A 17,052-nucleotide genomic window follows, 5' to 3' on the forward strand; every position below is an offset into this window, starting at 1 on the left:
TTGACATCTGCTTCAAACATGAAAAAACTCACGATAAATTTTGCTAAACCTACAATAAGCAAATACACTTCACCAGCTATATGACTCTCTGACAGCTAAGCCATATAAATATACAGAAGTACCGCAAAAACGGAAGTTCAAAAACACAAAAGAGTCTGAAATAAAGTCTGGTAAGGTGATCTCCAATCAGTGATGACCAATCAGTGCGCGTGACTGCAGAAGGTTGCGCAAACAAAGCGTCACGTGATTGCTTTTCCTGTTTTGGTTTACACTTATTTAGAGCCATTGCTTTTCCTGTTTTAGTTTACACCTATTTTTTTTTGTACAGTCTATGGTTTACATAAGGAGGGTGTAATAATATAAACAGGGACGCGCAATAATGACTTTCCTCGTTCTCTTATGCGTGTTTAGTCATGTTTTTTACCTGCAGGTTTCTGCTGCGCCGGTTAATAATGTCTTCAAACACCTGCAGGACGCATGTAAGTGTTTCGGAGGCTGATCAGCTGTTAAAGGTGCTTCATGTCTCCTCCTGAAGTTATCTTTATGTACTATTACTCTATCGCGCACACATTTTACATAGGTTGGCATTGGCTGGTCTTTTATTGGCGGTTTTAACAGATTTGGGCTACCTCGTCAGAGATTCTTGTACATTAAGCTTTTGTTGTTGTCAATGTTTGCATTTAGTTTGCAGTATGTTCTGTTTGGGTATTTGATTCTCTTAACATCAAGGTGCGTGTATTGATAAATTGTAACATTTGAATACATGTACACGACAATGATGTTGCATCAACTGATATTAGTGCAAATAAATGAAACATTTTGTAATAATCAATTGATTGTCATTAATATACTGTAAAATCACACAGACTTTATAAAAATTACCCTTTTAATCAGGTTAGTTAATTCAAAGTAAATGAATTATGACAGGCGAGGAAATGCATCTGAATGAAAGATATTCTGAAATGAAAGACATCTGAAAGAAGAGCATATATACATGCATACAAATAAAAACAAAAACATTTTCAGTTGCAAAGATTATCAAAATGGTGTATTACATTTATATGATTTTACTATGAAGTTGACTATTTAAATTTAAATTAATGTTATTATTTTCAATATTTTGTGGATGTGTTGGGGTCCAGTTGGTATGTATGGAGCTAGAATTGTGTCTTTATTACATGCGAGAAAATAAATGATCTGAGAGAAGAAAAAAAGTTTGAGAGAAGTTATCACACTGATAGCAAAAAAACATTTCATGAGAGAAAAAAGAATATTTGAGAGAAAATATCATTTTCATATCAATAGCAAAAAATAATAATATTTGAGACTACAAATTTTTTTTGAGAGAAAATATTTTCTCATAGAACATAAAAAATTATAAATTTTAAATATTTAAAATTATTTCAGAAAAAAATATCTCTCTCAAAATGCTTTGAAAAGAAAAACTCAAATATATATTTTTTGCTATCAGTGTGAAAATATTTTCTCTAAAAAAAAAGCTTTGCTTTGCTCTCGATGCAATTTCTTGCTCTCGTGTTCCTATTGGCCAGTCGGGTGAGCATCGTCTCAAACTTTATTTTTCTCTATGAACATTTTTTTCTCGCATGTAATAAAGAAAATTCTAGCCCCATACTGTTGTCCCTAATCAAAAATGATGAAAATTATGCTGGACAACAGTACATTTTCTTAACAAAACAAAAATGGAAAAAATAAAACGATTGGGTAAGAGTTCAATAGTCTCTTTCTACTGGGTCAAAACAAACTAACAAGATTAGTTTTGAAATATTTGACTTCGACATATAAGATTGAATCAATCATTGATTTCAAGTTGATTGCAGTGCTCTTTTGGCCTGATTTGCTGTGAAATAGCTCCTGAATAGGACAAAATATTTGACGCATCAGTATTTATGGGGAGTATTTTCCACATTTTGTCAAATGGCTTTTAACTTGATCATTTTAAATTCCAGCTAAATTCTGGCATATCTCAGACCTGCACTTGGATCCAACCTACCATGTCACAGAAGATCACACCAAAGTTTGTTTTTCCTCCAAGGGAGTTCCTGCATTGGATCCAGGAGTGTTTGGAGATTTCCTGTGTGATTCTCCATACCAGCTCATTCTCTCAGCGTTCACTTACATGAAACAAGTGGACCTGCAGCCCGACTTCATTATATGGACAGGGTATAAAGCAAACAAATATTTGCTCGCAGCTGTTCTGTGTAATCAGTTGGTATAATGTTTTCTACTCGAAAGTGGGAGATGATTGAATTTGGGAGCTAATGATCACATCATGGTTTTTGTCTTCAATATTTCTCATTAACTTTTATTTAACTGTTGTGCCCCTCACTGCAGAGACAGCCCTCCACACGTCCCAAAAGAAGAGCTTTCCACTGATATAGTGATCAATGTTATTGCCAATATGACTCACACCATACGTCAGTTCTTCCCAGAGCTGCCAGTTTACCCTGCCCTGGGAAACCACGACTACTGGCCACAGGTATTTCAAATCCGAGGGCAACTAGAGCTCTAGGAGTTATAAAAATAAAATAAAAACATCTGCCCTACTATATATATATGTTTATATTTTATTATTGTATTATGTTTTTAAGTTGTCTATTTTTTTTTAAATATAAATGGATTTAGACAATGATGCAACAAAAAAACTATTCAAACATTTCCATATCTCTTCATTAGAGGTATTGAGTGGCATCCAGTTAAGCATTTTTAATTACATTTTATGTAAAAACATCTTATCTTTGGACAATTTGATGAAAACATAAATCAAGAAAAAGATGTCTGATATTACCTCTGCTTCCTTTATGAAAATATAAATAGTGAGTGCATTGCATTGTGGGATCAGTATTTGAAATGTCGTACTCTGTCGTGTACGGCTCAATTTGACACAGTATGATTGCTGCATACTGCTGAAATATTAAGACTATACTCTTAGAAAAAAAAGGGTTAATGGTGTTCTATATAGAACCCTAGGGTTCTTGACTAAATTTTTCAAAGAGGAGAAATGTCTTAAATGATTGCATAATACTTTCATGTTTAATAGATTTTTTTTCTTAGTGATTGTTTATGAGCGGTTCAATTCACAAAATTGAATTAATTAAAAATAAATTAACTAAATTCATTCATTGAAACTAAATCTATAAAATGAACCCTTAAAGGTGCAGTGTGTGATTTTTAGCGGCATCTAGTGGTGAGGTTACGAATTGCAATCAACAAAAGTTACGGTGGCCGACAGGAAAATGTCATCGTCTGAGACAGCAGAGAGTAGCCAGTTCAGCAATGTAATTTCTTTACAAGGATAAATTAAGAAATTATGTTTACTTAATTATTCAGTAAAACTATATTATTGCGAATATTATTGTTACTTGAACATCATGTGTCAGTGTTTTATTCGCTGAACTAAGCTTGCTTCCTCGCACGAAGAGCAACATAGTAACGAAACGCGTTTGTCCGTTTAGGGCCACCGTAGAAACATGTCGGTGCATTTCAATGATCGGGAACCCGCGGTGTGTGTAGACAGAAAATGCTCATTCTAAGGTAATACAAATATAACGGTTCATTAAGTAAGGTCTTTATACACCACTGAAAACTTCTTTTTCAAGGTAGTGAGGAAACGCGCTCTGTAGCGCTGTGTGTTCGCTGTCGGCTACGCTAGAAACATGACCACACAATATGTCGACCTCCATAGAAGGGGGAGCCTGCGGTTATGGAGATATAAATGCCTCATTCTAAGCTAATAAAAACATAACGGTTCATTATGCTTTATACACCACTGAAAACATAGTTATGGATCTTATATTGCATTTCTGTCAATAGATCCTCAGATATATTACACAATGCACCTTTAAAGGGTTCTATATATGAATCACCTGACAAAACCTTTTAAGGTTCTATATATAGAACGTACTCGGTTACTCACGTAACGCAGCTTTTCGCCGGATGGCCGCAGTAGAACGGTAAATCAGAAGAAGCGGTGTTAAGTCGAGAAGCTTTGAACAGAAGGCCGCCGTCCGCTGAACTGCTATGCTGAGTCGCTTGTTCTGCTGCTCGGGTTCGTCGACGGCGAAGGCTCTGGCAGGAGAATCAGCAAAGAGTTCGTTGAAGGAGATTAAATCTCATTCCTATGGCGAAATGGGCCACTTATATAGTCAGTAGCCATGCCCATTCTGGCGCGCTTTGGCACACAAGGCCAGAAGCATCCTGATAGGATTGCGCATCCTCGCTGCTTCGCCATCGGTTCGTGCAGTTTTAAAATAAAGGCTTCAATATTCTCGAGAAAAGGAGTTTTCCCATAGCGTATAGCTACGCAATATGAAGTGAACATTCTCGAAAAGGAACCTTTTTACTCTGAAAGTGCAGTGTAGAACGCTATTTTGAATATGAAAAATATTTTATGCTGTTTTTTTTGGTGTGTGTGTCTAATCTTGCTTTTAATCATTTTAGGATCAGTTGCCAACATCTGGAAATGCAATTTACGACGCTGTAGCCAAACTCTGGTCTCCGTGGTTGAACCCAGCAGCTGTAGCAACTTTGCAAAAAGGTAACTGCAGATAAGGAAGACATGAATGAGAACATTTAAATTACTATATAATTTGGGGATTTTGGATGCTGATTGGTCGATGCAAATTTTTAGCCTTGCTAAAATACTTGGATGCAAACGACAGTATGATGCAAAATCCCTGTTTATCTAGCCACTGTTTTTGTGACTAATATATAGGGATGCACAATATATTGGCCCCCATATTGGTATAGGCCGATATATATATATATATATATATATATATATATATATATATATATATATATATATATATATATATATATACACTCACCTAAAGGATTATTAGGAACACCTGTTCAATTTCTCATTAATGCAATTATCTAATCAACCAATCACATGGCAGTTGCTTCAATGCATTTAGGGGTGTGGTCCTGGTCAAGACAATCTCCTGAACTCCAAACTGAATGTCAGAATGGGAAAGAAAGGTGATTATAGCAATTTTGAGCGAGGCATGGTTGTTGGTGCCATACGGGCCGGTCTGAGTATTTCACTATCTGCTCAGTTACTAGGATTTTCACGCACAACCATTTGTAGGGTTTACAAAGAATGGTGTGAAAAGGGAAAAACATCCAGTATGCGGCAGTCCTATGGGTGAAATGCCTTGTTGATACTAGAGGTCAGAGGAGAATGGGCCGACTGATTCAAGCTTATAGAAGAGCAACTTTGACTGAAATAACCACTCGTTACAACCGAGGTATGCAGCAAAGCATTTGTGAAGCCACAACAGGCACAACCTTGAGGCGGATGGGCTACAACAGCAGAAGACCCCACCGGGTACCACTCATCTCCACTACAAATAGGAAAAAGAGGCTACAATTTGCAAGAGCTCACCAAAATTGGACAGTTGAAGACTGGAAAAATTATGCCTGGTTTGATGAGTCTCGATTTCTGTTGAGACATTCAGATGGTAGAGTCAGAATTTGGCATAAACAGAATGAGAACATGGATCCATCATGCCTTGTTACCACTGTGCAGGCTGGTGGTGGTGGTGTAATGGTGTGGGGGATGTTTTCTTGGCACGCTTTAGGCCCCTTAGTGCCAATTGGGCATCGTTTAAATGCCACGGCCTACCTGAGCATTGTTTCTGACCATGTCCATCCCTTTATGGTCACCATGTACCCATCCTCTAATGGCTACTTCCAGCAGGATAATGCACCATGTCACAAAGCTTGAATCATTTCAAATTGGTTTCTTGAACATGACAATGAGTTCACTGTACTAAAATGGCCCCCACAGTCACCAGATATCAACCCAATAGAGCATCTTTGGAAATTCTGTCAGTATTTACTCACTCTCATGTTGTTCAACCCCGTAAGACCTTTGTTCATCTTCGGAACACGGATTAAGATATATTTGATGAAATCTGAGAGCTGGATCACTCCTCCATACTAGTCCATAAGCTTCATCAGGGATTGAAACTTGCCAGCCCCGAAAAGTTATTAAAGACATTGTTAAAATAGTCCAAGTGACTAAAGTGGCTCAATCTTAAGTTTATCAAACGACGAGAATTCTTTTTGTGCGCAAAAAAAACTAAAATAACGACTTTATTTTAACTATTAATAAAGTTGAATAATTGTTAGTGAGCACTTCTCCTTTGCCGAGATGGGGGGAGTGGGGGGCGGGGGTATCCGAAAACCAGTCAGTATCTGGTGTGACCACCGTTTGCCTCACGCAGTGCAACAAATCTCCTTCACAAAGAATTGATCAGGTTGTTGATTGTAGTCTGTGGAGTGTTGGTCTACTCCTCTTCAATGGCTGTGCTAAGTTGCTGGATATTGGCAGGACCTGGAACACGCTGTCGTATTCGCCAATCCAAAGCATCCCAAACACACAAAAGCTAATTTCTTTGTTTCATCTGACCATAGAACCCATCCAGTTTGAAGTTCCAGTAGTGTCAGTACTTTTCAAACGTTCTATGGACAGATGAAACAAACAAAAAAAGAGCTTTTTGGCAGCAAACACTTAATATGGGTTTGGTTCATACAGGGATAAAAAAGTACCCCATGTGTAAAATGAAATGCTGTGCTGTATCTTTAATGCTGTGGGCCTAATTTTCTACCAGAAATCCTGGACATCTTGTTCAGATACATTTATTTCATAATGTGATTTCCCTCCCCCCCACTTTCAATTCTTTTTTCTTTTTTTTTTTTAAATTAAATATCAAAAGGATAAACAATGCAGATTTATTTTTTTACAGCCATCTTTGTTCTTATCAGTGGGGATTTCTTTAAGACTGTAAGGGAAGCTCTGCTTCCCCTATAATGTCAAAAAATTAATTGTCAAATGTACTATTGTGTTAACATTTTGTTGACTAAAAATGCGTTAGAACACGTTGATCTCGAAGAGTTCAGAATCAGCTTCATACAGCAGATCGGCTGACTCGATTTCCTTCTCATTCATTCCCGGAGCGCCACAGTGCATTTCCCTATTGAAGCCAAGCGTTCATTTAAAATTTAAAATTTCAAAAAACTTTATTTGGCCCCAAGGGGCAATTGATGAGGCCGGATAGAGTCTCACAAATATTATACATAAAAACATTATACATTAAATAAATAACACAATGTGCACGGAATGCATATTAATGTATACCTAATATTAAAATAATAATTAAAATCAAGGCATGGTAAAAAAGGAGGCTAGATTTGGTTGAGAATTTAAAAGCTGCACCGATTTGGGAACAAAGGTTGCCTTCCTCCTTTGTGTTCTACAGCATGGACAACGAAGCCGTCGCCGTGAAGGAAGCCACTCAAAAACAGAGAACATAACATGTGAAATGTCTCACAAAATCCTTCCAGCCAACCTCAGCTTTTGCTGTTCACTTATAATAGAGAGAGCGCTAATATAGGGAGTCCTATAATTTTTGAGCAGACTTTAACTGAGCGCTCCAGACTGTTTCTATTTTGGAGGCTTATAGAATGAAACCAGCAGACGATGGAAAATGTAATTACACTTTCAATGTAGGAGTAGTAGAACATAATAAGCAAGTTCTTACTAACTCCAAAGGAGTTGAGCTTCCTTAAAAAGTGCTGCCGCTGCTGGCATTTCCTCAATATCTCCTCTGTATTAGAAGTACATTTTAACAGATTGTCAAAAATTGTCCCAAGGTACTTGTACTCTTTGACGATCTCTATAGGCTTTCCGTGAATAACAGTAGGTACTGCCATAGCCACCTGCCTCTGCTTATTACAAAAGGCTACTACCATCTCGTTAGTCTTATTCAAGTTAAGTTCCAAACAGGAGATGTCACACCTTTCAACAAATTCCTGAAGGGCTGGGCCATGATGCTGTGAAGGGCCTGAAAGCAGAGACCGTAAAACCGTATCATCGGCAAACTTAATCAGATGACAATTAGGCTGAGTGGATCTACAATTGTCAGTATACAGAATGAAGAGTAGAGGTGAAAGGAAACATCCCTGGGGAGAGCCAGTTAAAGTATATAGGAGGTCAGAAAAAATATTGTTGACCAGCACTCTCTGAGACCTACTGGTCAAACAATCAATTATCCAGAAAATCATTTGGTCCTCCAGATGAAAACGACTGAAAAGTTTCTCTGCAAGAAAATGTGGCTGTAGGGTATTGAATGCCGAAGAAAAATCAGCAAACAAAAATTTGGCTGTGGTATTAGGAGACTCAAGGTGCTTGTGAACAAGATCTGTGATAAACACCTTTGCATCATCAACCCCTCTATCTGTGCGATAGTCAAACTGAAGTGGATCCAACTGTGAGTCAGTTACTTTAGTGATATAGTTTTTAATAATCCTCTCCATTGCCTTTATCACAAGAGAGGCGAGTGCAACATGCCGCAGATAATTTAAGGATTTGATGAAACTCTTTTTAGGTATCGGAATAACTGTGGAATGTTTCCATAGTTGAGGTACTACACCACATGCCAGACTCTATGGAGATTTCCCTGAGTAAATGTTTGCTCAGTCTTGTTCTTATATTTCAATTTAGCAGATTTAATAGCACGCTTAACCTCTCTGTTAACCTCCTGCTTTTCATATTCAGTGCCGGTGTAGAAAACTCTCTTTTTCTTATTTAAAATTTCCTTGAGTTCCTTGGTTACCCAGGGCTTATTGTTGGGAAAGATGGTAACCTTCTTGGTAGGAATGATGTTATCCACACAAAAGGAGATATAGGATGTTACTATGTCCACTTGCTCATTAATATCATTTGATGGAACTACGAGCATATTCCAATCAGTTATCTCAAAGCATCCCTGTAGTCTAACAATGCTATCATTAGTCCATTGTTTAATAACCTTTACAACCTTCTCTGTCCTCTTTATAACCGGCAAATAGGCTGGTGCCAGTAATACAGTGTTGTGATCAGCAGAACCAAGTGGTGGAAGAGAAATTGATCTATATGCACCTGAAATTGAGCCATAGCATTTATCCAATATTTTTCCCAGACGGGTAGTACATGTGACATACTGTTGAAAACCTTTCAAAGATTTTTCTGCCACAATGGTTAAAATCGCCCAGAATGAACTGACTTCAATGACATTGACCCAGAATGACATTGACTTCAATTGGGCTGCTTTGAACAGTTTTTTCAGTGCTGCGAAACTAGACGGTCATTGGATAAATGCTGGGTCTTTATTATGTCCCGCCCACTGACGCTCGGCTTCTCTGAGGTGAATGAGCGGGCGGGGTACTATAAAAAGTCGCTGAAGCTATTCGAGCTAAGTCCCATCGTGGATTTTGCAAGTGTAATCGTAAAACAAACTGCTGCAACCTATTTCTTGGTATTTGCTTGGCGAAATTGCTAGCCAATTTTCATCATATATTTCAAACAATTATACACCACATACATTCCTTGTTTCAGTTTAACTTAATTCCCACATTTCCGTTTAATATAATTTTTTTTATTTGTTCATTTATTCATACAGTGTATATATATTATATATTTTTATATATTTATTTAAGTATAAATACTGTAAATGAAAAATGTTCATGATGTAGGCCGAAAATGAGCTTCCCCTCTTTAAAAGACCAGCAGCCGCCACTGGTTCATAATTATCAAGGGGGCAAATAATTCTGACCAGGACTGTATATATTTTTTTACACATGTAACCCTTTTCACTATAGGCTCGTAATGATGCAAGTACATTATACAGCAACATCAAAAGTATTAAACCCTCTTGACCCTAATGCTTGGTAAAATGGTGAAAGAGACATCCCATTGTATAATAAACCTGTCTAGGAACACTATGATTCTCACTCTCTCTACTAATCAATAAGTAACTGAAAAAATAATCTTGGTTTTCAAACTTATTAAATATTACCACAGAAAAATCCTGGTCTACACAGATACAGGGCATGTGATGAAACAAACAACAAAAACGTAATAGCTCAGTATTCTTTTTTTTATGTATTATGCAAGAATCCCATAACATTTTAACAACAAATATGAAAAAAGTCTGTATTAGTAGCAGACTATCCCTCGTGCTCAGACCAACTTTTTCCCATTTCTCAACCCCCCCAAACACCCCCCACTATTAGTGAGCTTGATTAGTGAGCTTTTCCTATGTAATGAACTATCCTTAAAACATTTTGAGGAAAACACAACTTAACCATTATATTACCAGGTCACATCTGAACAGCGCAAGGGTAATTAAATTATACATTTATTACATTATCAACAACTAGGCATTAGCTACCTCAATAACTCTTATACCTTATCATAAATTGCATATGAATTAAGCACTTTATCAAACCCAACAAAATACAATAACCCACATATTTCAGAAATAAGACCAAATAAGCGACTGATATTGATCAGGTCATTACACACACACACACACACACACACACACACACACACACACACACACACACACACACACACACACACACACACACACACACACACACACACACACACACACACACACACACACACACACACACACACACACACACACACACACACACACACACACTATGTTACTGTGATGCATGGTGCCTAACAATGGCCTTTAGCTCTGTGACAATATAGTGAGCTAATACTCTTCAAATACTCTTCATATGTTGCTTGAAGGTGGTTTTTACTCTCTTGTGATCAAACCTGGCCTACGTCTGGTGAGTCTCAACACAAACCTGTACTACAGTCCTAATGAAGTGACTGTAAATATGTCTGATCCTGCTGGGCAGTTCCAGTGGCTGCAGGAAACGCTTGAGCTCTCGAGACAAAACATGGAGAAGGTGAGTATACTCTGCCCGCTTTTACAAGACAGTTAATTTTAGAAAGAGCCCGCTGCACGGATCATAAGAGGCCATTTTGTTATAAGGCTGTAAATTAAGAGTTGCAAAGTGGTATGTCCATGTAAGTGACATCAGCAGTGTGTGAGTGACTGCTGAGCTGAATTTCTCTGTCATCTGTTCCTCTGAGGTCTATGTAATTGCTCACGTCCCCATCGGTTACCTACCCTTTGCTATAAATACAACAGCCATCCGAGAAAGCTACAATGAACAACTGGTCCAAATATTTCGCAACTACAGTGACGTCGTTGAGGGTCAATTCTACGGTCACACTCATCGAGACAGCATAATGGTTCTGCTGGACCACAAAGGTAACATAACACCGCAATGCATTAATATTTTAAATAAGAGATTCAACAAGAGATGCATTTTAGCTCCAAACTGTTGACTTAGTTAAAATAAAATGCACATCATGTATATGTGTGTATATACACTATATACCATGCTGATTTATGTACCATAAATGCATCTGTTCAAGGGAAACCTGTGAACTCTATATTTGTCACACCTGCTGTTACACCTATCAAAAGTCTATTGGAACCATTTTCGAACAATCCTGGCCTCCGTGCGTATCTGTACCAACCTGAGAATTATGCTTTACTGGTAAGTCTCCACCTACTAGCAAGTTCAAGCTCTGATTTATTTACTTTTAGCATGCCTTTATAATTATTAGAACATACTTATAATTATTAGTGTGGAAGCTTGCTTCCATCATGGAATAAAATTATTAAAAAGGTAAGTGCAGCTTTTTCTCACAAATCTTTTTTTTGTTTTTGTTGCAGTTCCGAGTTTAAAAGCCCTTTCACACCACGAACGATAACTACAAAATAATAACTCACAAGTGTGAGTTTAACGTCGCATTTCTGGATTTTATCTTGCAATTGCGAGTTTAGATATGGCAATTTAGACATTCTTTTTATTCCAAGTTTAAAGCTAGCAATTCTGACTTTTTTCTCAGAATTGTGAGATATAAACTCGCAATTGCAAGAAAAAAAAGGTCAGATTTGTGAGATAAAAAGATGCTATCACATTTTTTTATTCCGTGGCAAAAAAAGCTTTCATATATTAGGCAAGGCACTGTATCTTTTAATTATTATATTCGGAGTTGTTTAGAGCTAAATAGTTGGCTTAATTCTAATAAAAGTGAAAATGTTTTTTGTGTGAGGTCATTCCTGCACCACCAATGTGTCTCTTCCTCGAGCAAGTCCTGTTTCTGAATGATTAATGGCAGTGTCAGTTCTAATTACATGCTGTGTTTTAATCAAGGTGTCAGCTCAAAGCATGGCTCTTCTATTGAATCTCTAGTAATAATCACTCTCTTTTTTTCTCCTACAGGATATTTGGCAGTTCTATTTAAATCTCACAGAAGCAAACCTGGAAAAAAGGTCAGAGTGGAAGCTGGAATACATTATGACTGAGGCTTTTGATATCGAAGACATTCAGCCCCACAACTTGCATGAACTTGCTCTTAGATTCGAACAGCCACAGAGCAAAGCCTTTGAGAAGTATTTTAACCATTTTATGGTGAGCTACAACTTAAACATGACATGTGAGAGTGTTTGCAAAATGGTTCAGGTGTGTGCTGTGCACTTTTTGGATCGAGAGACCTACTTGCAGTGTATGGCGAGGGCCGGGAGACCAAAAGATTGAGCTGAAGTTACACTTCTGGAGTGGATACCTTAAAAAAAGGGTTTTGATCCTTTTTTATTAATCGAAATCAGGGAACATTTGTATTTAAATAATAATAATAATAAAAGAGTGAACCTCAGGAAAACATGCTTCACTTCATCCCAACACCAGAAAGAGAGGGAGGTGAAATTTACGTATGTGTAGAAAGTGAAGCCTAATTTAAGACTATTAAGATTTTTTTTCTCATTATATTCATGACCAATTAACCATATTTTCCCCTAGACATACTCATAATGTGTCCATGATTTATTATTATTATTATTGGCAAATGCCACTATTCGTAATGGTGTCTTTGCTGTAATATAGTAAAAAAAATATGTAAATTAATAATAATTTAAACTATGTATATATATGTATATGTATGTGTGTGTGTGTATATATATATATATATATATATATATATTTATATATATATATATATATATATATATATATATATATATATATATATATATATATATATATATATATATATATATATATATAGCCTGTGTAACACATACTATGGTGATTTAAATGCTTAATTTTAAGCAAAAAATACTGTAGGTATTCTTATTCATTTTGGGGTGAAACATTACATGGTTTTTAAGATTTACTTGTGAAATCTGATACTGATTTTAAGGCACTTTAAAAAAATAATTTCTTTTAAAATGTTTGTAATGCATTTTATACTTAATTAGCAAAATAACTTTGCATCCTTTTCTATAGACTTAATAAAATTAAGTATGCTTTTAGTTGCAGTTTAAAAAAAAAAATGCTGCTAGAAATTAAAGGGGAAAATCTTTTTATTTGATTGGACCGCTCTTCTATGTAGCTGAATGTAGCCACAGTCTTTCTTGCACAAAAAAATAAATAAAATATTACAGCTTTTGCAAGCTTTTTATTGTTTTAGTGCTTCATGAATTTAAGAATTTAGTTTTGCTTACATTATTTTGAAAGTTTGTTGCGTTGTACCAGTTATAACTTGTCAATCTTTACTACACCACACTAGTTGTAAATGTGGTCAGATTTTTAAACAGAAAACCATGCGTAAGATCCAGTCCAAGCCCCACTCAGAGGCCCCGTACACACGAAGACCCCGTGCAGGGATACTGTCTGCTCACAGCCTCCACTGAGGGTCTTATGAAATGTTTTCTAGTTCATTTGTCTGGACCCCCTCCTCGTGTGGTCATTGGCATTCAAGTGCTACACAGCCTTTGATGACTCACAATGGTTTGTGGAGCCAGAAAGTTGACACTGAGGTAAAGGGGGGCCGCGGTGACTCTGGCTGGTGGTTTTAACGACTGACTGAGATGCTCTAATCAGCATTCATCAGTGGTCTGCCAATCGTGTTCCTCCGAGTTCCCCACAGAGACTCATCTGGAAGAGGGACGGGTCAATATTTGCCCTGCTGCACTGGCGGCACTAAAGGAGGGATGGCTTTTTTTAAGCACGGGCCACACAGGGCTGTACTGAGTTGGGCCAGAGTTTGACAGCCACATAAATCTCAGAGAGCTTTGTCTCCCTTCATGGATTGGTTAGCAGAAGATGTTATCCTGGTATTTCAAATGCTAGGTTTAGTTCTGTCCATAATTAGTGTTATTTTTAGTGGGGATTTACTATGGTAACGGGGTTGATACATTTGTTTTTTGTTTTGTTTTTTGGGGGTGGTGGGGGTTTTATGGTAATGGGATTGAATTGATACCCATAGCCAATTCGAGATCTTAGAATTATACCGTTCTATCTCCGTTTAGGGTAGTTCTGAGATATTGAGCATCAAAGTTTTTAAATCCCTGCTGTTTTGTGAGATGGAACCTTTTTATTTTATTAATAACTACTAACAAAATATTTTTTTTTACAAAAATTACACCACACAGGCATTAATAAACACCTAATGGATAAGATTATGTCAAAAACTCAATTTCGACCAAAAGTGGAGATAGAACCATATAATTCTAAGCTCACGAATTAGTATTTTTGTTTTGTTATTATGGTAACAGGGTTAACGCATATACTGGAGAGTATTTAATATGCTGGGTTCAGTTCCGTCCATAATTAGTGTTTTTGATTTTAATAATATTATGGTAATGGACTGAAGAGCATCTCAAATGCTGGATTCAGTTCTGTCCACAATTAGTGTAGTTTTTATTTTATTTTGTTTTTATTTACTTTGTTTTGCTTTGCTTTGCTGAGTTCAGTACTGTCCATAATTATTGTTGTTTTGTTTAGTGGTTTGGTTTGGTTTGTTTTGAGGAAAATATTACAGTTAAGGGGTTTGATACACAGCCTGGAGAGTATTTCAAATTCTGGGTTCAGTTCTGTCCGCAATTAGTCATTTTGTTTTTTAGTTTTTTGATAATATTATGGTAACGAGGTTGATGCATATACTGGAGAGTATTTCATATGCTGGGTTCAGTTTCGTCCACAATAAGTATTTTTGTATTGTTTTAGTTTTTGGGTTGACGCATAACCTGAGGTCAACTAATATTTAAACTAAAGTTACTGGGGTTTTTGTGTTGAGAAAAATGTATTTTATTAACACTAAAACACTACATGTATGTAAGGGAGAAACGAATCTTAGACATTTTGTAAAAATTACCCTTGGGCCTATATTACATATAAATTTAGCAGTTCGGGGATTGTCCCAGAATGCATTGCTTCCTACAAATGTCTTTTCAACATCAAATGTCCTTTGTTATAAAGATACAATATGAGACCCCAGGGTCTAATCATAACAGATTACTCTCTGGCCGATTAGCTAGTTATTGCTGTCACATATATTCAGCTGGGCTAGCAGTCTTGTGTCTACTTTAAAAGTTAAAGAGCTGTAACAGGGAAGGTCAATGCTAGAGACCGGCGTGGGTCAACTCGCCACTGATTACAGGGCCTCATTATACGTGGGCAAACCCTCATCAGAGCCTGTTCAATCATCAAACTATTGCTTTGATGGGCATGCTTAACCTACTGCACTATTTAAGCTGTGGATTACTGTCGGGATTGTGTTACCATGGCAGCCCCCGGGGAATTGGTATTCATGGAATATGCTGGTTAATTCTCAGCTGGGCAGCGGCTGCATGAACGTTTGGGATTACATACCAGTTGATTAAAGGACAAGTTCGGTATTTTACACTTAAAGCCTTGTTTTAAGATCGTTTCTGATGAAATAGAACGGTTAAGATTGAAGTTTGGACAAATGCTGCTGTCCCGAGAATTTTCAGTTTCTGTGTTAGCACCTCCCCACCTCCACAATGGTTTCATAGGGGCACTGGAACAATCATGCATAAAATGCATTAAACTTTAGTTTACAAAGACGTGAAACTCACCGAGTGGTCTGGGGTGTTCACTGATATGCTCACACAAAAATCGCTGCAAAAGATGCTTTCCAACAGGCTTTATCGTAGTTTTTGACTTGTATTGGATGTTCTGTGAGGTACGGTATTACTCCGCCGCCGGAGACGGAAATGAGGTTGTTAATATTCTTTCTGTAGTTATGCAGTCGCGGTATCGTAGGCTACGCTATCCAAACATTGGCAAAGGTGCATTATCGCCACCAACTGGGCTGGAGTGTCTATTATTCAAGCTCTCAATGGAAGAATGTCCGGTTGTGAGGCGTTTGGAAAAATAGGTCCACAGTTTTACAACGAATGGTAAAACACCTGTTGGAAAGCATCTTTTGCAGCGATTTTTGTGTGAGCATATCAGTGAACACCCCAGACCACTCGGTGAGTTTCACGTCTTTGTAAACTAAAGTTTAATGCGTTTTATGAATGATTCTTCCAGTGCCCCTATGAAACCATTGCGGAGGTGGGGGGGTGTTAACACATAAACCGAAAATTCTCGGGACAGCAGCATTTGTCCAAATTTCAATCTTAACCGTTCTATTTCATCAGAAACGATCTTAAATCAGGGCTTTAAGTGTAAAATACCGAACTTGTCCTTTAAGTTCAGGACAGAAATTATTACAAAGCCCTTGACCTGTTTTCATGTAGCTTAGTTCTATGTGTTTTGACAAATCATTAAATGTGATGATTTTTAAGAAATAAATTAAACTAATTTAAACTAGTATTTATTAGTAATCGTGTAGTTATACAGTACTACTCCCAGTGCTGCAGTGATGACGTATTTTTGTTGGCCAACAGTTTGCACCGCCCTGGTTCCATCGACAAAAACCCAATTGTTTTTTGTTTTTTTTCATTGGCTTTATGAATCATTTAAGAAATAATGGTTACAGAAATAATCTCTGCATGTAACCAACAGGAGTTTATGATTCTTACTCTTTTTGTTCATCATGATAGCTTTCACAAATGAACGCAAACGTATAATCAGCACAGGAGAAGTAAAAAGCTAAACATAGACAAGCTCAAAAGGCTAGACTCTAAGACCACAAATTATTGGGTCATGAATTTAGCTACATTTAAGCAAATGCATTTCTTAAAAAAAAGAGAAATAAATCCATTGCTGTCTCAGGAAAACATCTAAGACAGAATTAAGTTTTTGGCTGAATATGGGAAGTTGTGTGTGAAGTGATGAATCTCTGATGCTCTA

The 17,052-nt window shown here is 37.0% G+C and overlaps 1 protein-coding gene across 1 annotated transcript; it reads left to right on the forward strand.

Moving 5' to 3' along the window:
• The first annotated feature begins 263 nt into the window (after positions 1-263).
• smpdl3a (sphingomyelin phosphodiesterase acid like 3A) lies at positions 264-12,607 on the forward strand. Its single transcript, XM_077219614.1, has 8 exons — positions 264-479; positions 1,968-2,181; positions 2,353-2,497; positions 4,459-4,555; positions 10,619-10,782; positions 10,970-11,150; positions 11,318-11,442; positions 12,175-12,607. Exons 1-8 carry the CDS (start codon positions 380-382, stop codon positions 12,487-12,489), a joined length of 1,341 nt encoding a protein of 446 aa, XP_077075729.1. The 5' UTR covers positions 264-379; the 3' UTR covers positions 12,490-12,607.
• Positions 12,608-17,052: the final 4,445 nt, after the last annotated feature.

Source organism: Siphateles boraxobius, unplaced genomic scaffold (genome assembly GCF_051911475.1).
Source record: "Siphateles boraxobius isolate OS27281-9 unplaced genomic scaffold, OSU_SipBor_1 8, whole genome shotgun sequence".
Lineage (NCBI taxonomy): Eukaryota > Metazoa > Chordata > Actinopteri > Cypriniformes > Leuciscidae > Siphateles > Siphateles boraxobius.